The sequence below is a fragment of the Magnolia sinica genome, chromosome 10 (genome assembly GCF_029962835.1).
Source record: "Magnolia sinica isolate HGM2019 chromosome 10, MsV1, whole genome shotgun sequence".
Lineage (NCBI taxonomy): Eukaryota > Viridiplantae > Streptophyta > Magnoliopsida > Magnoliales > Magnoliaceae > Magnolia > Magnolia sinica.
This window is the reverse complement of record NC_080582.1, coordinates 3554162-3575390: the sequence shown is the minus strand read 5'-3', so window position 1 is coordinate 3575390 and position 21229 is coordinate 3554162. Positions and strand designations below refer to the sequence as shown.

Genomic DNA, 21229 nt, shown 5'->3' with positions numbered 1-21229 from the left:
TGGAACAGATAAATGGCATGGATATAATATATTTATCATGGTGGGACTTATATTTTTGTATGTACAAATGCATGAAATTCAATTAAAATTATCACAATTTACTGGACAGTAATTTCTCCAAAAAAAAAAAAAAAAACCCATTGTAAAAGCTAATAATAACTTATTTATGTTGTATTTACGGGTAATTAGAAAAAATCAAACAGGCTTTTAGTGTAGAGAATTTTGGGTTTTACGGTTAGTTAAAACCTCAAAAAATCAACCCAACTCTATGTCCAATCGAGTTAGGTTGACTCGAAGAGTTGAACTTGATATATTAATAATTAAATATGAACTACTTTGCCCAAAATTTAATATTAAACTTGTTAAACAGTAGTGGAATCTAAGTTTTAAGCTTTTCTTTTTATTTTTATTTTTTTTAAAATTTACCAGTATGATAGTTGCCCACACGAGTAACTTAATCAAGCCGTGTCGAGTGGACCGAGTTTATAAGCTGACTCCACGAGACTTGTTGAGACTCGATTGACTATTCTCGTAAACAAGTTTCCATGAAACCCAGCTTGAAATCTGGTTGAGTCAAGTATACTAAGACAATTTTCAAGTCGAGTCATCAAGATTAAGTTTTTGAACTGGATCCTTACTCTTGCTCTGGTCGTAGACTCTCAGGAGTTTCAACACTTGATCAAGGATTCAAGTATCCATACGTGATGAAATCCCACTAAGGCTTGAGTGTGTGGGGGTGTGTGGAAAAAAAAAAAAAGTTTTCGAACTATGGTGTCAACCTCTGTTGGTCCATCAGGTGTGCCACCACAAGCTCAATCTAGATCTCAAAGTCATCCAATTAGACATGGAGGCACCCAAGGGAAACATTGAATACCATGCCTAAATTCAATTGGTGTGTCCCATCTTAGTTTTGGAATGGCTTGATTTTTGGTGTCCAATCTACTGAATGGACTATTGAAAGTCGTCCGGGAAGATTTTATTTGCTTTAGCATCTCTTCTCAGCTACTGGCCATTTGAGTTTCCAATTAGATTGATTTTTGGCCCCACGGTCGATGATGACTGGTGGGCCAATCTTGTGCACCCATGACAGTGTGCCCCACTGAGATCGACATGCAACACCATGCATTCAATGTTCTTTTAAATACTTACTAATACTTACAAAATTTTAATTTAATTATTGAATATTGGGTTGAGTTAGTGCAAGACTCGGTGACATCTCTGAGTCAACTCAGCTGGACAGGAAGTCAAGTTAGGCTGAGTTTACAGGTCGAGTTTCTCAAGTATGGAAAAGGTGGCCGTGGGGCAATCAAATCCAATATAAGGAGCTTAATAATACATTTACATTTATGAGAGGATAATGCATTTGCTCACAAATGACAAAAAAGGACATAAATGTCAACTGATGTTATATATATATATATATGAGAAAATAAATTTTTAATGGTCTAAAATGGGTTGGGAAAAGACAGATTTTTCTTTGTTTTGATTCTCCTTTTTATTCATCTAGGCCCACCTCTTGGTTTAAAACCAGATGTCTGGTCCAATCCATCAACAATCCATGCGGAGCATGATTCTCCGTACACATGCAGGCACAAATTACACATGGGGCCCACTGTATGTGGGGTATATCACTGTAATCAGATTTATAAGGCTATTTTGACCCCAGATCAATGGATATTTACGTGTACGAATTGGATGGTTGATTATTCTCTTATTTAACTGTCCACACTATATATCCACCAATCAGATAATCAAAATGGTATGGTTAATGGACTTTTAGATTTTATCTCGCCTGAATTGGAGTGATTTGGACGGTTGTGATCTTAGGAATGTTGGACCACTACTACAATTTTGGTGTGTGTGTGGACTACGTAGAATCACGCTTCGGCTAAAATCAAAGATCTGCTTCCGTCGAGTACAGAAAAGTGAACGGAATCGCGCGAGTGGGATAAGAAGGGAATTGCTGCATACATCCACACGCCACACTGCACACGTGAAAGATCTTGACCATTCAACATGGAATATCTGCTGGTGAACATTCCTCAGAGATAAATTATTTCGGATTACTTATCAAGTGATTCACATATCTTATTTAAAACATATACCATTGGTTTTCCATCTGTTCATTTTTTCCGTATACGAGTTTGGTCAACAATTCTAAGTTGATTAACTTTCGATCAATGGAATAGAGACGGTGGGTCCCACTTCATGAATGGGTCTGATCATGTACTTCCAAGCTGGTTTGTGCGGGTAAAAGCACATTGGCATGTCAGTCGCACTTGTACAATGAAATGGCTAATTCTGTCAGACAAACATGCACGTAGTAGCTTCACACGTGTGCATGCATGTACCTCAATCCAAGCCATCCAAGATGCTGGACCCACTATAGATGGTTCATATAGACTGAAATCAGATTGCCAGAACGATCTTATTGACATACATTGGTTTATTGAATTTGGGTTGTTTGCCTTATCCATTTTAAAAACCCATAGTTTGAAACTGTCCATTGATTTTGATTTTTGGGTACGACACATTTGTTGAGAACGATGATTTGGACGGTTTGGATTGAAGTCTACCTATATCAGGGCTATAGCAACTGTTCGCATGCGTAGGATCGTGGCATGCGAGAGAGGTGACGGAAGCTTAATCTTCATAAATGGCAACATGGCCGATTCTATCATTGGAGATCAAACAATCCAACGGTCTAGATTGTCTTTTTACACCACAAGAGCAATCAGACGACAATTTGGTCCGTAAGATCTCTTAGGAATCTCTTGAATCACAACTGTTCTTGCCTGAAATCTCCAGGGTCAAATTAGTCATTTTCACAGAGGTGAACGTTAAGCTCCCATCACCTTCACAAGTCTGTTAAAAACCATATATGCAATATATTCCACTGGCTTTGAGATTTTGGACCCTTTTTATCGCTGTCCACACCAACACATTGCATAGTGTAGATTGGAAATTATCAACGGCTGTCCAACACTCCCTGGAAGTGGCAAATGGTTCCTGCTACGACGACGACGGCCATCTGATCAGAACTGACAAATTCTAATTATTCATCTGTTCTTGACGCCAGCTCGGTCACGATGTGAATCTGACCACGTACGATAAGGACATGCATCGCTCACATAATAGAGGGCGACGTTTGGGGATATTTGCCCGCGGTAACTAAAACCAACCGCCGGCAAAGGATACCTATAAAATTATAACTAAATAAAAAATCCCCTAAGCCCTCATTTTCGACTCCTCTTCTGGCTCTCTCTCTCTCTCTCTCACCTTCCCATGATTTGGACAGTCCGGATCAACATACATGCATCCCACAATTATTGTGGATTAGTTGTTATTAGCGTTTTATAAGTGATATCGAACTTGCACCACAGAGCGCCCTGGATAGACCATATCAAATTTGTATATTGTGTGCTGAAATTTTTGGCAGACTTACCCAAATCCTTTGCAAGACAATCCAGCATATTCAGTTGTCAAGTAAGTGAATTATTTTTATCATCCTCTCTGAGGTGATTTTCACCGTTTTCAACAGCAATTTGCATAAATCTTTTCAATGATCCTGTTTGAATGATTCACTAAAATAATTGTCCTTCCAGGCAGTACTTCGTTAATTGTAGTTATTAAGGAGATGCTAAGTCATCGATTCAAGTTGTTGTCTGTTAAATTTTAATTTTTTGAGGACCTCTTTCTGGATTGAGCACAGCTCAAAAATCATATGGATGTATCCTTGGAAATATGTCTTCCTTGATGTTCTGCATCAACATGCATGCATCCCACAGTTATTGTGGATTGGTTGTTATTAGCATTTTATAAGTGATATCGAACTTGCACCACAGAGCGCCCTGGATAGACCATATCAAATTTGTATATTGTGTGCTGAAATTTTACTTGGTAGTTGATGAAATCATGGAACTAATGTGTTTCTTCTTGTAGTTTTGCTCATTTTAGTATTTCACAATACTCATGTTTCTTTTTAAATCCACTTGAATTGTGCCATCAAAGAGATACTTTCACATCGAATTTGTACATTCACTACAACAAAACAGAGCTTGGCCGACCGATAGGGTAACCCTTTGCCCGCAGCCAGTTTTAACGGCCGCAGGCAAAGGGTCCTATAAATTCAAAAAAAAAAAAAAAAAAAAAACCCTTCCCTCTCCCTCTCCACTCCCTCTCGCACTCCTTCCCTCTCATGAATTGGCGAATATAGTGAGGAAGATTGCGTTCGCAATCGAGTGCGAGATGCAGGGATCGCCATTCATGCTCGGGTTGGGCGAGCCAAACTTCGCTAGGAAACCGAACCTTGAGTACAATCTTGTTTGTAAGTCATCCGATCTCCATGCCCTGAAAAAGCCCCTCAGAAGCCTCAAAAATTTTGAAAATGGGATCCTCTTCACCATCCACCAGATCCTAGAGTCCTAGATCTTCGCCACGCGAGAGCTGCTGCAGCGGATTGGGGATCGGGTGGAAGAAAAGGAATATGAGAAGGCTATAAGCGATTGTTGGTTGCTCGAGCGGATCTGGAAGCTTCTAACAGAGATCGAAGATCTACACCTCCTAATGGACCCGGACGATTTCCTCTGCCTCGAAAACCAGCTCTCGATCAAAGCGACGAACGAATATGAAGCCTTCTGCTTCAGATCAATGGCTCTGATCGAACTGACGCGGTCATCGAAGGATCTGAAGCAGAGAGTGCTGGATATCTTGGGCGTGGAGGTGGACCTGAAGGGTGGGCCCCGGATCCAAGAAGTAGCAATGGCACTTTTCCATAAGATGGGCGATGTAGCAAAGATCCATCTGTTGTAGGCGTTCCAGGCGATTAAAGGGGCGGTGAAGAGGTTCTATTTCGCATATCGGCAACTGATTGGGGCAACGATTCTCAGGTATGATGTAAGGCCTTTCCCTTCTTGCTGTTGATTTCTACAATTTAGAATATCTAATTAGGAATATGCATGGTTGAATGCCTGATTAGGGATTTGCATTGTCGAATCCCTTTTTAGGGATTTGCATTGTCGAAACCCTTATTAGGGTTGGCATGCACTTTTTTTTTCCCAGTACCAATGCTTCTTTTGTATATTAGAATCATCTACAGCTTGTCTTTGTTTATGGCCTCACCATGGTGTGTATGGCATCCAACCTGTCTAGTAGGGACAGCCCACCATGAAAATGGGGTGCATAAAAAGTCAGGCTGACCCAATCATCAGGTGGGCCACATCATAGAAAAACAATGGACAGCCACCCAAAGCCCTCCAATTGGATCAGCCTGATTATTGGCGCCTCCCAATTTCATGGTGGTACAACACTTCTGGACAAGGTTGGATGCCCATGAACACACAACAGTGGGCCCCAGATGCAACTGGTTGTGGATGATTTTCATCAACAACAGCTCTAGAGGAAACCTTTTGTACTTGTATTTTTGAGAAATGTTTACAATGAAACTTACAAATCTATGTGCTTGAAATTCTGTCTTGGGTCTCTTTTATTTTATATGTATGAAAAATAACCAAGTACTCCTGGTAGTTCCTTAAGCTTACTGTACCAGGTTCATTACCCAAAGACATGCAGAAAACTTGGAAAAAAAAAAAAAAGAAGCTTGATTTTAAATAATTACAGTATCATAAGCCCATCTGATGATTAGCTTGTTGTGATTTTCTAATTATCAAAGTGGGGTGTTGGATGTCATACACACGTCATGTCACATGTGACTAAGATATGATGATCTGGACCATCCATCTGGTGATCCCCACCACATATGGGGGTTGTCTGATGACCTTGCTCATCCGTTAGATCAATGGCCCACACCGATGCGGGACAAATCGATTAGATGCGGCGTAGGTGGATCCCTGATTGTGGGGACCACCGTGATGTATAAGGTCCATCCATTTTGACAGCTCATTTTGGGGCATGATCCAAAAAAAATGAAGCAGATCCAATCTCAAGGCTTGTCTTAATGCCTTCCCGATCATGATCTTGCTCATCTGTTAGATCAATGGCTCACACTGACGTGGGACAAATTGATTGGATATGGCGTCAGTGGATTCCTGACTGTGGGGCCCACCATGATGTATGTGTGTTATATCAATGTGGTCCATCCATTTTAATTGACAGCTCATTTTGGGGCATAATTAAAAAAAAAATGAAGTAGATCCAAATCTCAGGGGGACCATAATAAAAACTTGTGGGCCACAAAAGTTTTGGATCAAGCTTATATCTGTGTGGTCCCTTCATTCAGGTCTTTGTGACCTTATCAAAAGTTTGGATGGCAAATAAACATTCTGGTGGCCCCCAAGAAATTTTTAATGATGGGTATTTAATCACCACTCTATTTCTGTGTTGCGGTCCACCTGAGATTTGGATCTACTTCATTTTGAGATCATGCCCTAAAATGAGCTATCAAAATAGATGGACGGTGTGGATGTAAGGCACATACATCACGGTGGGTCCCACAATCAGGCACATACATCAAAGCTATGGCTCTCACTATATCACTACTACTGCTTGTTCTTTATTTGTTTTTCTTTTTAAAACTTACTCATGCTAAATAGCCCTATAAAGTTTTTGATCTCAATGCGTTTGTCACCAATCATGAAAAGTTGTTATCTGCTCACTTCACAGTAGTACTAAAATTTAGCAAGAGCTTCTCAAATTCCTTACATAAAGCAATGGGATCCTACATATTGCGTTTTATATTCCATTTTTGGATGTGCATATTGCCTTAATGTGATTGCTTGTTACAATCACTACTATTTTTTTTTTTCTTTTCCTTTATTCTGTTTTCTTTTCTTTTGTTTTTCGTTTTTTCGTTTTCTTTATTCACTTTTAACTTAGAAGGAAAAAAGCTATTTTCAAGCTACAATATTACAATTTTTGCTTAGATCTATGCTATGGCATTCTAGTAAAATATAGCATATCAATTCAACTTTAGAACCTCACGAGGACTGAAATGTATTAAGGGATTAAGTTCTCTTTTCCATGGTATTTAGTGCCGTACTTGATCCTTGTTGGAAAGTTATTCTGCATTCCAAGCATTTTTCACATTGTAATTTTCAGATCTACAGAGATGGTATCATAGCCTAATTTCTTCTCTTTTGAACAGATTGTGCAGGCCTGCCCTGACAATTATTTTCAAATGGATGAATTTGCATTTGTTGCAATGGAACTCTGTGTAAAGTATCAATATGAAATATTTCAGAGGTAGTTGGTCTGTCCATGAAACTCAAAGTTCTAATATTTTCTTATTCAGAAAGATGAGCACCTGTGTGAAAAGTCTTCCATTTACAATTTCCATCCTGTTAGACAAATCTTGTGCTACTTTGTACTTGCACCTAGTTGTAGATGATAAAATCATGCAACTAGCTGCATGTGGGGCCCACCCTGGTGTGTGTATTGCATCTGACCCATCCAGGAGGGTCACCCTACCATAAAAATTGGAGGCCACAGTAATAGGCTGATCCAACTCTTATGCAGGCTGCCACTTGAATTTGGAGGTTTTTGGGTGACTCGTCCATTGTTTTGTGTGGTGTGGCGCACAAGATGATTGGATCAGCCTATTTTTGGGGTGTCTCATTTTCATAGTTGGGCGACTCTGTTGGACAGGCTTTATATACACCTACAGTGGACCCCAGATGCAGGTAGTTGCACGAAGTTCTCATCAACAAGTTGCGGGCGAGTTGTTCACACACACACACACACACACACACACACACACACACACACACACACGTGTACAGATGAATTCAAACATATAACTATATATTCCTATCCGAAGTCACAGTCTCAATATTTTGTTGCAGTGCTGATGCAATCACCCAAGATCAACAAAGTTTCAAAGAATTAATTTATGCACTATTCGTTACAGCTAAGACAATAGTACGACGCATGAATCCTAAAGGTTTGTAAGAAATATCCATATGATTATCCTTGTGGTTTCAGCCATGTTTATCTTGTTGTTGCAAATGTTAATGTCCATGTCTTTCTTGAACTAATAACATGCCTTGAAATGCAGAAGCAGTGGAAGTTGATATTGGGATTTTTTTCTACAAAGCCAAGAGAAGCAATCCAACCCAGGTTTTTTCCTTCACATTATTCTTCTCTGGATACAAAATAAGGAAGTTGTATATATTTTTCTACTCCCTCTTAAACTGTCAGGAACATCTTTGCATAAAACTCTAGTAGTTTTCTATTTGTTTCCTCAAATCATACCCATTTTTTCAGATCCTCTTTGTCGAAAGGTATTAGGAGAACCATTTTCCAAGAAAACATTATCACAATTCACAGCAATTTCATTATGTTCAAAGGTTCACATCTTGCTAATCATTTAAATTTGTACCCTTTTTATACTATAAAATCCTCACAATTAGTTTAAGTTGGGAGCGTGATCTACTCTGTTGATGGGTTAATCTTACATACTACAAATCACTAAGCCATAAACCAAGAATTATGTAAGACTTCATCCCATACTGAACAAATTATGTTTGCACTACATTGATTTTTTTTTTCCTCAATGTGAATGTAGTGGGTCGGTGTGTTTCAAAAAAAAAAAAAAAAAAGCATTTGATCATTTCCAAGTGGTCAGCACAATAGGGATTGAATTGCCATCATTAAATTTTTTTAAGGGCCACAAAAGTTTTGGATCAAGCTACTATTTGTGTTTTCTATATGAAAATGCCATTTTGTAAATGGGAGACGGATGTGCAGATGGTGGCATGGGAGTCCATTTCCTTTATGTGGTTTCTCTTCTCACTTCCTATTTGGATTTTGTTTTCAAATTATAGGATGAGGGTTTTACTGTGCTGCCATTCTTTTGACATGGTGCCATGTTGTCATAGGAAGTTTATTCTCATGGGCGCCAAGTTGTCACAGGAAATTCATCCTCATGGGCCTAAGTCATGGACTTGACTAAATTTACGGTAATCTTGTACATTACAGAGAATTTGCAAAGTACTAATGATGTACATGTTACTTATATTAGGCATTATATTGAATGGACAGTCAAATTTTGGTGTAAATATTTTTATAAGACAAATATTGACTCGGCTGAGTTTTCATGGCCCGGTGGATTGGCCAAGTCAATGCAAAACTTGGCCGATTTTTGTACAGGACTGATGCATAGTATGAATCAGCGGACCAATTTCTTTTAAAGCTGGAAATAGTTGTACTTTTCTGTTCCTTTGTTTCCTCAACAGATTTAGGTGATAGACTTGCTAGCTGGAAATGATGATCCCAGTAGAGAAGGTTGATGCTTGTTCTCCTGTTTTTGCTTGCTGCAGGCAGATCAATTGCATAAAATTTATTTGTTGTGTGGATCTGCTGATGAAGACAACTGGCCTGGGGTTTCCAAATTGCCCAAGTATGATGACTACAAGCCACAAAGTCCAATGGAGAGATGTATTAAGGAGGTTTTTAAAGAGTAAGTAGTTCTAGATTAGTAGACTCTGTTCAAACGATAAGTTCTGGTATTAAAGTTATCTGTTTCCCTCATTAGTCCTCTTGTTGCGGGGCTTAATTTGTATTCTCTTTTCTCAATAGTGTCGACACCCCTACTTTGGAGTTACTGGACAAAATGCTAACTCTTGATCTGTCAAAGGTATCACTTTTCTAACTATTGTACTTATTTTGATTTTTTATTTTTATTTTATTTGTCAGATTGATCTAAATGTATAGATATCTCTTGTGGTAGTGACTAGTGGGAATTTGGACTTCATGTGCCCAATGCTTATCATGACTATGTAATTAAAGTTTTATGCACAGCAGTATATTAAAAGCTTTCAATTACAAAGAGGAGCCAGACTTAGATGCAGCCTTGAAAAGGCCAGTTTTTGAAATTCATATGCAATGTGTTTCTAAAATTTATCATCATCACCAGAAAAAGGTAACAGCATCTTTTTGCCATTGTCTAATATTTTATTTTCCCTTGAACAGCTTTTACCCTGCTTTCATAGCTTGCTAGTTTCAAGTTAAAATCCATATACACTGCAATGAATATTTTATATCGCACAAAATCTTCTCTTTGTGGGAAATAAAAGAAGAACGTTAACATGTCGGTTCAAATGTGATTCTAATTCCGTGTGCTATTTATGCTCAGTTTCCATGAATAATTTGCATTATTTGGTTGCAGCAATGATAATCCTCTCAACCAAATGGAACAAGATTGGATCGTCAAGCTGATCATTTTAACAACCATCATTTTAACAGGTGGTGAACCTCAATATCATTGAGGGCCTGAACCTGCTGAAGGACTCCGAAATACTAATGTTGATGCCTTTTACTGCTACACAGCCCACCAAAGATCGACGGAAGAAACCAGTCCCTTGAAAACAATGGCAATCATTGGCAACAGGGAGATCATTGACATTAACCAAGGTATGTTAGCTGCTTAGACTGTTGTTAAATAAATTAATTTTTTTTTTTTTTTTAAAAAAAACAAGGATACATGTGGGTCACCTTTTCTTTTCCTTTTTTACATTTTACTTTTTGATAAGAAAGATTTTCACTGTGCTACGGATTTTCGGTGGCTACGATCTCTATAGCTACGAATTTAATCCGCAAAGTTTTAAAGAGCTATGGTACCAATGGCTACGGTCGTCCTGTGGGGTAGCCGTATTTAGCTACGGATTTTATCAGTAGCTTTAGAGCAAATCTCCGGTAGTGTAACAAAACCGACGATGTAGCGGCGTCCAGAAAAACCGTCAGTAAAGATCCTGACCGCCGGTAAATTCTTCACCGACGGAGGCTTTCCGGCTGTCTGCTGACCGCGGGCAAAGTATTACCGGCGGTTTTGACCGCCGGTAAAGTCCAGTTTTCTTGTAGTGATTACATTTTGAAATTTTATTTGGTAGTTGATGAAACTAATGTGATTCTTCTTGTAGTCTTGCTCATTTCAGTATTTCATGATACCCATGTTTGTTTAAATCCATTTGAATCTTCTTCTCATGGTGTGCTGTTTCTCATCTTCTGCCCTTTTCATGTGCTGTTTTTTCTTCTGTTATTTATGCCTACTGAAAAAAATAAGTCCTTGGGTTGACACAGGATTGTCATGTGCTAACATTGTATTATTGCATCCATCTCCGAACAACCAATACAGATTCCGGAACATTTTATCCCACACATCTAACAGTTGAAAAAACTCACATTTAGTCCATTACAATACCTGAAAGGTAGTTGCTGAAATCTTTATGTATTGCTATCAAAATACAAAACACGCCATGAAGATTTTGCTTTCAATCTCAGTCAAAACTCATGCATTCTGTATTTGGATTTTCAGTTTGTAGCTCTAAAGAATGCACTCTTCCTCTTCACTGACAGATGCAAGTTGACATTGTATGCTGATCATTCACTTCTGTTCCCATTCTTCTCATGTAATTTTGGGCAGATTAAAGGCTTCTTTTTCAACAAAAATCACAAGCCCAGTTGAGTGCTTCTCCTTACCTATTTTGAATCCACCTTATGAAAGTTTCTGGTTTCATATGTGTCTTTGTACTTTTGTTTGCAAGTACTTCATTATGCAGTCAGCACTAAATCATGGTTCAAGGTATTGTCTGATAGATATCATATTGCCTGATATCTATTGGTTTTTTTTTTCAGGCGATTGTGCATCTTTGCTTCTTTCTATGTATTGCCATTTGCCAATATGGAAGTCACACATGCGCGTGCGCGTGTGCACGTAGTTGAATTGCATAATAATCTAAAAGAAGAAAAAAATCTGCCAGCCTGTACATGATTGGGTTTTGATACAGGGTTGTTAATTCTGAAGAAAAAAAAATGCCCATAATGGATCAATACAGGGCCATAACAGACCAATATGCAGCCGATACAATTTCTCCTTCAAAAATAATCTTCACCATTAAAGGGCCACAACAGTCGTTACGAACTGTATCATAATGGCCATAAAGTTGGCTATTACGACCACCTTTACCATTATTGAGTACATTCATTCTTATTATATAATTCTTTGTCCAAATCATAAAGGGCATATGTTTCTACCATTACATTTATGAAAAAAGCTTGTTATTTTCACTAAAGATCTTTCTGATTTAAAGAGCAATATGCTATGTAGGAAGAAGTTGAAGCTCTTCATAAAAAAGGAACATGGGAATTGGTTAGACTTCTTAATGGGAAATATGTTGTTGGATGCAAGAAAGGTATAATGTATCGGTAACGGTTTGGGCCGCCACGCATTTGTTCCAAAAAAATCAGACTGTAATAGTCCTAGGACGTTTGCACCTCCATTGACCTAAGGATGGGACCTCTCAAATGACATAATGAGATCCACCCATGTATTGAATGAGCCCCTGTCATACATGTGAATCCCTGCCATTTATTGAGCTACTATACACTGGTTGTATAACAGGCTTAGTTTCCAGATTGTACAAGCGAGGTCCATAGTTCAGTGGCCCAGTCCATTGTTGGTATGATGGAACTCACCTTGCAATAGGAGTCCTCATGGTGGATTCTTCCTGGCCATTTGATTTGAATATGGACCGTTGCACCCTACACTCGTATTGAAATGTTGGGCTTATCTGGGAGATATTTAGAGCATGGGTGATCCATGGCTACCTTGTGCAAACTGAAAACGAGAGTGTATTGTACAAACTGTTGTGTGGACAATATTGTATAATAGCTGATGCCTGATGGTTGTGACCCTGATAACTAGGAAATAGGAGATTGAGATTGTTTTTCCCCATTTTTTAAAAGCTTGCTTATGAAAAAGGCAGGGTGGACTGGTTTATTCATTCTTCCCTTATGATGAGGACATCGTGCACACGCACGCCCGCACACCACCACCCCTACGCACGTACGCACGTAGAAGGAGGACCCCACCATCGATCTGGCTCGATGAGGACGTCCAGGGAGGGCCTCCTAGCTAGAAGACAAGTTTTGGTTCAGAAAAGTGACCCGATAGTCAAGAAAAGCCCACCATGGGATCTCATGATCTTGGCCCACTCGTCGGATTGGTTTTATATTTTAAGTTTTGCTTATTGTTATTATTTAGAACATCGTGAACGCTTTAGATTTCCTTGTTTGGTTTTTATTTTAGTTTACTTCATCGCCAAGTAATAGGTGTCGCACATGGTGCGAGTTTTTGGGTATAGGGTTCTCCCTATAAATAGGCACCCCTTGTAGTTCTTTTCATTCATTGAAGTTAATAAAAAATTTCTGCTTTATTTTTCTGCTCTCTTCGTGAGTTGTGGAAGAATTCAAAAGTGGGTGCGAAGCCCTCCCTTTTCGAAGGGCTAACTACCGTGGTGCGAAGCCACATCGATCCCAATTCACCCCCATCTTCCATCATCTTTTTTTCTATCTTCCCCCACCATCCGTACTTCGAATTTGTCCTTTTATTGCATCAGATTTCTTCATTGAAGCAGGTTTTCAGATTTCGGCCCGCAGGCGAGCTGAAACTTCGGCGGAGCACCACGCACAAACCGTACATCGGATCGAGCTGAAATTTGGAGGTTTTGGAGTCCATCCCTGGCTGACCAGGGCCAAGGTGGCCTTTTTCTGAATAGTGGGCCCCACACACGTGCGGCCGGGATCACACGCACGTCCGTTTGGGCCATTGTTGTTGTCCACACGCGGGATCATCTTTTGGCTCAGGTTTTTATCCTCTTTTATCCTCTCATAGCCGTTTCTCATGAATCCTAACCCTAGATTACATGATCTCTAATTGATTTACTCCTTTTTATCACCTTAGGGTTCCTTGAATTGAAATTAGGGAATCCCTTGGATTATGGACTGATTTTTATGCATGAGTAGTTGATTTTATTTCCCTTTGACATTGTTTGGTTTATAATTTTATTGGTCCAGTCCTACCCTATGTCGGCTTGGACCCGCATAGATTCCTCTTTAATTGAATGTTTGGATTTTCATGTGGGACGTGGAATTTGCGTGATTGTTTCTGAATTGGTAGGATCTAAGCCTGAAATCTTGCATATCATATTTAATTTTCCATGTCCTGCATCAAATTTGGTATCAAAGCCTAGGGTTCTTATAGGGGAATTCACCACATATTTAGGGTTTAGTTTGTTTGAGTCCTTCATGCATTCAGTCCATCATATATAGCTGAATTTTAGTAACAGCGTGTAGTCTCCTTCATATAGAGTCTCGTAGGGTCATTTAGTTTTTAGACGCATATAGTTGTCATAGCAGGTCCTTAGGTTGAGCAAGTCAGTGTATGCCCACACGTACGGGTCGCGGTTTCGGTTTGTACCCCACACTAAACATGGAGCAACTACAAGAAACAGTGGCCAAGTTAGCCCAGCAAGTTGAGTCCTTGAATAAGCATTTGAAACAACACATAGATAAACGCCTCGAAGAAATAGAGGCCTCCTTCAGGGCAAACCCCACCACTGAGGAGGATGCCCAATCTCAGGCAGTTGGTCAAGACATTAGACCAAGGAATGGAGGCGGCCAAGGAGCTGGTCATGGGCACGTACCTATGCACCCACCCCGTGAGGGACATCATGATCAATATGACCCAGATGCACAACTCCTCAAGGCAGTTAGGGTAGATGCCCCTACTTTTGATGGGCACTTAGACCCTAAAGCTTTTTTAGATTGGTTGGTGGATATGGACTACTATTTTGAGTGGTATGATATGTCGGATGCTCGACGAGTTCGATTCGCCAAGATGAAGCTTGTGGGTCAAACAAAGAGGTTTTGGGCGACGGTTGAGTAAAAAAAAGAAAGAGCGAGGGAACTCCTAATAGTCCATTGGGGAGAAATAAAAGAAACGTTGAAAGAGAAGTACCTCCCTTTCTCTTATCGTATGTGGTTGATTGAGGAGTGGCAGTCTCTTCGACAGGGTTCCATGAGTGTTGCTGACTATATTGAGAAATTTGAAGAGTACTCGACCCTCTGTGAGGTTGATGAGGACCCCGTACTCACCCTTGCTTGTTTTAAAACGGGCTTCCGTCTTGACATTAGGAGAGAATTGCTCGCCAAAGACATAGACACTATCGAACAGTTGTACCAAGTAGTGTTAGATGTCAAGCAATACCTTAAAGCATCTGTGGGAAGGCGGTTTGACTTTCGCGAATCCGGTACTAAGGCCAACCCCTCTGGGGCTAGACCTAACACGGGATTTCAAAACAAACCTTCCCCTAATGTTCAGCCCAGACCTAAGGATGATAAGGGTAAAGAGATTGCCGGGTCTAGTTCACGTGGAAGTGGGGCCACTAGGTGTTTTAGGTGTCAGGGGTTTGGTCACTTTGCTCACCAGTGCAGCACGAGAGAGGGCACCAAAGTACTCCTTATTGATGGGCAAGTAAAAGTAGTGCCCGCAGAGAGTGATAGTGAGGAGGACGAATATGAGCCAGTCGGAACCCCTAGTGATGAGGAAGAGGGAGCACAAGAGTCTTTGACCCTCGCAATTGTGCGTTGCACCCTAGCTCAAGCCAAGAACACTGATGACTGGTGCCGCAACACGATCTTCTACACTTATGCAAAATGTGGGGAAAAGAGCTGTAAGATGATCGTGGATAGTGGTAGTTGTGCCAACGTGGCATCGACTAGCACTGTGAGTCGTTTGGGCTTGAAGCTGAAAGCCCATTCTCAGCCCTATAGAGTCTTCTAGGTTGATGAAACATCCATTCTAGTCTCGCACCGCTGTCTTGTCCGTATTCGGTTCGGATCTTATAAAGACACAATTTGGTGTGATGTTGTTCCTATGGATGTGGGTCATGTCATTTTGGGTAGGCCATGGCTCTATGACAGGGATGTTACCATATCTGGTCGTTTAAATGTGTGTACATTTTGGTTTGAGGGCAAGAAGGTCAAGCTAAATCCTCTACTACCCAAGAATACAACTGAAAAAGAGTTCACTACGCAGAGTGGTGTGAGCGGCTCAAAAGAAGTGGATTCAAAGTCCAAGTCCAAACCGCTCCATATTTTGAATGCCAAAGACTTTGAGCGAGAGACGGAGGCGGACTCGATGATATACGCCCTTGTGGCTAGGGAGAGTGTACCAGAGACTAGCATAGAGTTAACCACTGAGGCCATTCAGGTAGTACATGAGTTTCGTGATGTCTTTCCTGATGATTTACCGAATGAGCTTCCCCTTATGAGGGATATACAAAATGTCATTGATTTAATCCCTGGGGCAACTCTACCAAACCTCCCGCATTACAGAATGAACCCGAAGGAGCATGCTGGGTTGAAAAGGCAGATTGATGAACTCCTAGAGAAGGGTTTCATCTGAGAGAGCATGAGTCCGTGTGCCGTGATCGCTCTTCTTACACCTAAGAAGGATGTCACATGGAGGATGTGTATTGATAGTAGGGCCATCAACAAAATCACAATCAAGTATCGGTTTCCCATACCGTGTCTTGATGACATGCTAGATATGATGGCCAATGCTATTATCTTCTCAAAAATTGACCTCAAAAGTGGGTATCACCAAATCCGTATACGCCCTGGTGATGAGTGGAAGATGGCCTTCAAGACGAAGGATGGGCTATATGAGTGGCTAGTTATGCCTTTTGGGTTAACTAATGCCCCAAGCACTTTCATGCGTGTGATGACCCAAGTGTTGAGACCCTTCATGGGGAAGTTCCTGGTCGTATACTTTGATGATATCTTGATTTATAGCATGACTAAGGAGCAACACCTCAACCATTTGAGGCAGGTTTGTGGGATCCTTAGGGCCGAGAAGTTGTACGCCAACCTAAAGAAGTGCGCGTTCTTGTCTAGTAGTGTGATCTTCTTAGGTTTTATTGTGTCAGCTGAGGGCGTATCGACGGATCCCGAGAAGGTCAAGGCCATCGTTAATTGGCCCGAACCCCGCAATATTCATGAGGTGCGCAGCTTTCATGGCTTAGCCACTTTTTATAGGCGGTTCATTCGAGGCTTCGGTTCCATTGTGGCTCCCATCACGGATTGCATAAAAAAGGGAGAGTTTCAATGGACAAAGGCCGCCTCGAAGGCCTTCAAGGAGATAAAGGTCAAGATGACCGAAGCTCCAGTTACGCGACTTCCAGATTTTTCAAAAGCTTTTGAAGTCGCATGTGACGCGTCAGGAGTCGGCATAGGAGTACTTAGCCAGGAAGGGCACCCTGTCGCCTTTTTTAGTGAGAAACTGAATGAGGCGAAGCAAAGATATTCCACCTATGACAAGGAATTCTACGCGGTAGTGCAATCACTACGCCATTGGCGACATTACCTGTTACCGCAAGAATTCGTCTTGTTCTCAGATCACGAGGCCTTGAGATACTTAAACTCTCAAAAGAAATTAAGCCCCAGGCACGCCAAGTGGGTTCAATTCCTTCAAGAGTACACTTTTGTGCTAAAGCACAAGGCCAGTGTAGAAAATAAGCTTGTCGATGCGCTGAGTCGTCGAGTTGCATTACTCAACTCCATGAGCGTTGAAGTTACGGGCCTTGAGCGCATCAAAGAAGAGTATTCTGAGTGTTCAGATTTTGGGGTTGTGTATGTGTCTTTATTAGAGAGTCCGTCAAGAGATAACAACAAGTATTTGATTTTAGACAGATATTTGTTTAGGAGTGACCGCTTGTGCATACCACGCACCTCCTTTCGCGATTTTCTTGTCTGGGAGTTACATTTAGGAGGGGTCGCAGGTCATTTCGGTCGTGACAAGACCATTGCCCTAGTGGAGGATAGATTTCATTGGCCTAGCCTCAAGCGGGACGTGACCAAAATTATAGAGGCAATGTCGTACTTGTCAACTGGCAAAGCAAAGGAAACAAAATATAAGATTATACACGCCTTTGCCAGTTCCATTCATCCCTTGGCAGGACATCAGTATGGACTTTGTGCTTGGACTTCCCAAGACTATTCGGAACCATGATTCCATATTTGTTGTCATGGACCGTTTCTCTAAAATGGCCCACTTCATTCTTTTTTCTAAGACCTCCGATGCATCTCATGTTGCCAAGCTGTTCTTTAGTGAGGTCGTCAAACTGCATGGGCTACCAAAAACCATAGTATCTAACTGGGACGTGCGATTTATGAGCTACTTTTGGAAGACACTATGGCACATGATGAATACTAGGCTCCAGTTTTCTTCTGCTTACCACCCTCAGACCGATGGCCAGACTGAGGTGGTTAATAGGAGCCTAGGGAGTTTACTTCGATGTTTAGTGGGGAGCATACCAGGACATGGGACGCCGTACTACCCATACCGAGTTTGCATACAATAGTTATGTCAATAGGTCCACAGTCTAAGTCCTTTTGAAGTCGCTCTGGTTATAAGCCTAGGAAACCTATTGATCTTATCCCCATGTCATTGTCTCATAGGCCATCAGAGTCTGCAGAGTCTTTTGCGCATCACATACATTCATTGCATCAAGAAATCAGGCGAAAGATCACTACTAGTAATGAGCATTACAAATTTTCTGCAGACCTACATAGACGTTTCAAAGAGTTCAATATTGGGGACTCTGTGATGGTGCGTATCAGGCCCGAGCGGTACCCTCCAGGGGCCATTCATAAGTTACACGCGCGTAGTGCTGGGCCCTTCAAAATTATAAAGCGAAACGGTCTCAATGCGTATGAGGTAAATCTTCCACCTTCCATGGGAATTAGTTCCACATTCAACGTGGAGGATCTAGTTGCTTTTCAGGGACCCACTGATACTTTGTCCGGCCCTTCGCCCACCCATCCTGATGTCTCAACTTTACCCTTTGATCCATGGCCTCTTCCTGACCTTTCATCCCAGCCTGCCTTCACACACCCAGAGAGGAAATAGAGGATATCCTGGACCATGAAATAATTTCCACGTCGGATGGCGGGTTTCAGAAATACCTAGTTAAATGGAAGTCACGCCCAACTTCGAACAGCGCGTGGCTCACTGAGGAGGAGCTTCAGAGACTTGATCCCGACATCCTAGAGCGGTTCAGGAGTTTTATTTCGCCAGTGGCGAAATCTTCGCAGCTGGGGAGAGTTGATGAGGACATCGTGCATACGCACGCCCGCACACCACCACCCCTACGCACGTACGTACGCAGAAGGAGGACCCCGCCATCGATCTGGCTCGATGGCGATGTCCAAGGAGGGCCTCCTAGCTAGAAGACAAGTTTTGGTTCAGAAAAGTGGCCCGATAGTCAAGAAAAGCCCACCATGGGATCTCATGATCGTGGCCCACTCGTCGGATTGGTTTTATATTTTAGGTTTTGCTTATTGTTATTATTTAGAACATCGTGAACACTTTAGATTTCCTTGTTTGGTTTTTATTTTAGTTTACTTCATCGCCAAGTAATAGGTGTCGCACATGGTGCGAGTTTTTGGGTATAGGGTTCTCCCTATAAATAGGCACCCCTTGTAGTTCTTTTCATTCATTGAAGTTAATAAAAAATTCCTGCTTTATTTTTCTGCTCTCTTCGTGAGTTGTGGAAGAATTCAAAAGTGGGTGCGAAGCCCTCCCTTTTCGAAGGGCTAACTACCGTGGTGCGAAGCCACATCGATCCCAATTCACCCCCATCTTCCATCATCTTTTTTTTCCATCTTCCCCCACCATCCGTACTTTGAATTTGTCCTTTTGTTGCATCAGATTTCTTCATTGAAGCAGGTTTCCAGATTTCGGCCCGCAGGCGAGCTGAAACTTCGGCGGAGCACCACGCACAAACCGTACATCGGATCGAGCTGAAATTTGGAGGTTTTGGAGTCCATCCCTGGCTGACCAGGGCCAAGGTGGCCTTTTTCTGAATAGTGGGCCCCACACACGTGCGGCCGGGATCACACGCACGTCCGTTTGGGCCATTGTTGTTGTCCACACGCGGGATCATCTTTTGGCTCAGGTTTTTATCCTCTTTTATCCTCTCATAGTCATTTTTTCATGAATCCTAACCCTATATTACATGATCCCTAATTGATTTGCCCCTTTTTATCACCTTAGGGTTCCTTGAATTGAAATTAGGGAATCCCTTGGATTAGGGACTGATTTTTATGCATGAGTAGTTGATTTTATTTCCCTTTGACATTGTTTGGTTTATAATTTTATTGGTCCAGTCCTAGCTTGTGTTGGCTTGGACCCGCATAGATTCCCCTTTAATTGAATGTTTGGATTTTCATGTGGGACGTGGAATTTGCGTGATTGTTTCGAATTGGTAGGATCTAAGCCTGAAATCTTACATATCATATTTAATTTTCCATGTCTTGCATCCCTTGCCAATGTTGCCATGTGTGAACTATGTTGCTTCAATCTTCCTACCCTATGATTGAATTGTGTTCAGTGTTGTAAGTAACCTCATTGCGAGCTTGATTTAGATTTATGGAAAATCATTCTTGGATTTAAAAATTTGAAAATCTATTGTCATGCATTCATATCTATGGGCCAAGATACTAATCCTGACATGCATAATTTGATTTGTACGTCAAGGCTACACATATCAATGAGGGTGTTGATATTCACAGGCAACATGTCATGGTGTTTGACTTGCTCTTTTTTTTCTTTTTTCTTTTTTCTAGCTGAAAATAGTCATACTCCTTCTATTCCTTTGTTTCTTCAGCAAATATAGGTGATATACTTGCTGTCAAACGATCAGTCACTGTTGGATGGTTAACATATATGAGGCATAATGCTCCTCCATTCACTCACACGGTATCTTCTTGGAGGCTTTTCATTGAGCATAAAGGAGGGCATGGTGTTGTACAATCTAGGATTGGAAGGAAATGCTTGGATTGGCCAATCTGGGATTGAGCAATCCAAACTTATAACTAATCTACACTGGTCAATGAGTTTCAAGGAATAATTGACGTGCAGTTTGTAAGGGCTATAAGCCTATAGCGAAGGTTTGCAAATCAGTTTCAGTATACTGCATCAATCACCACCACTAGGGGGTTAAATGTATCACCCTGTATTGCTGTGTATTAGGCTGTTTTGGGCTGATACAGCTCAATCATTCATGGGTGATAACAGTATGTATCAGGCGATATGTGTCAGTTTTGGACGATAAATGCATGTGATCCCATGTTTGTGTCATGGTAATTGATTTTTAAATAGAATATACATGTCAGCATATGTTGTTATTGTCTCTTAGCATGCATTGCTTAATCCAAGCATGAATTTCTGTATTTTACCTCTACATGTCCATGGGCATCGCTTTCATTTTTGTTTTTTTTTTTTTAAAAAAAAAAAAAAAGCAAAAAGAAAAGCAAAAAGTTGATTCACTACTTAGAGAAAGAGATAAAAAGATAAATTACCAATGATTTGAGAGACTATTAAAAAGACATTAATTCATTACTTAGCATGTTGAATTCAGTCTCATTTTCT

At 40.9% G+C, this 21229-nt stretch overlaps 1 protein-coding gene across 5 annotated transcripts; it reads left to right on the top strand.

Moving 5' to 3' along the window:
* Positions 1–4341: 4341 nt before the first annotated feature.
* Positions 4342–10192, top strand: LOC131257789 (cyclin-dependent kinase C-2-like). 5 transcript variants are annotated; one of them, XM_058258682.1, is made up of 8 exons: positions 6908–7637; positions 7800–7897; positions 8012–8073; positions 8835–8915; positions 9276–9415; positions 9535–9585; positions 9757–9877; positions 10124–10192. In XM_058258682.1, exons 4-8 carry the CDS (start codon positions 8895–8897, stop codon positions 10127–10129), a joined length of 339 nt encoding a protein of 112 aa, XP_058114665.1. In that variant the 5' UTR covers positions 6908–7637; positions 7800–7897; positions 8012–8073; positions 8835–8894; the 3' UTR covers positions 10130–10192. The 5 variants fall into 5 exon arrangements, 3 of the variants coding, with proteins under 3 accessions (XP_058114665.1, XP_058114667.1, XP_058114666.1); XR_009177633.1 differs by lacking the exons at positions 9757–9877; positions 10124–10192 and having other exon boundaries at positions 6908–7200; positions 7603–7637; positions 9276–9607; XR_009177632.1 differs by lacking the exons at positions 6908–7637; positions 9757–9877; positions 10124–10192 and adding an exon at positions 4342–4889 and having other exon boundaries at positions 9276–9607.
* The last annotated feature ends 11037 nt before the right edge of the window (positions 10193–21229 follow it).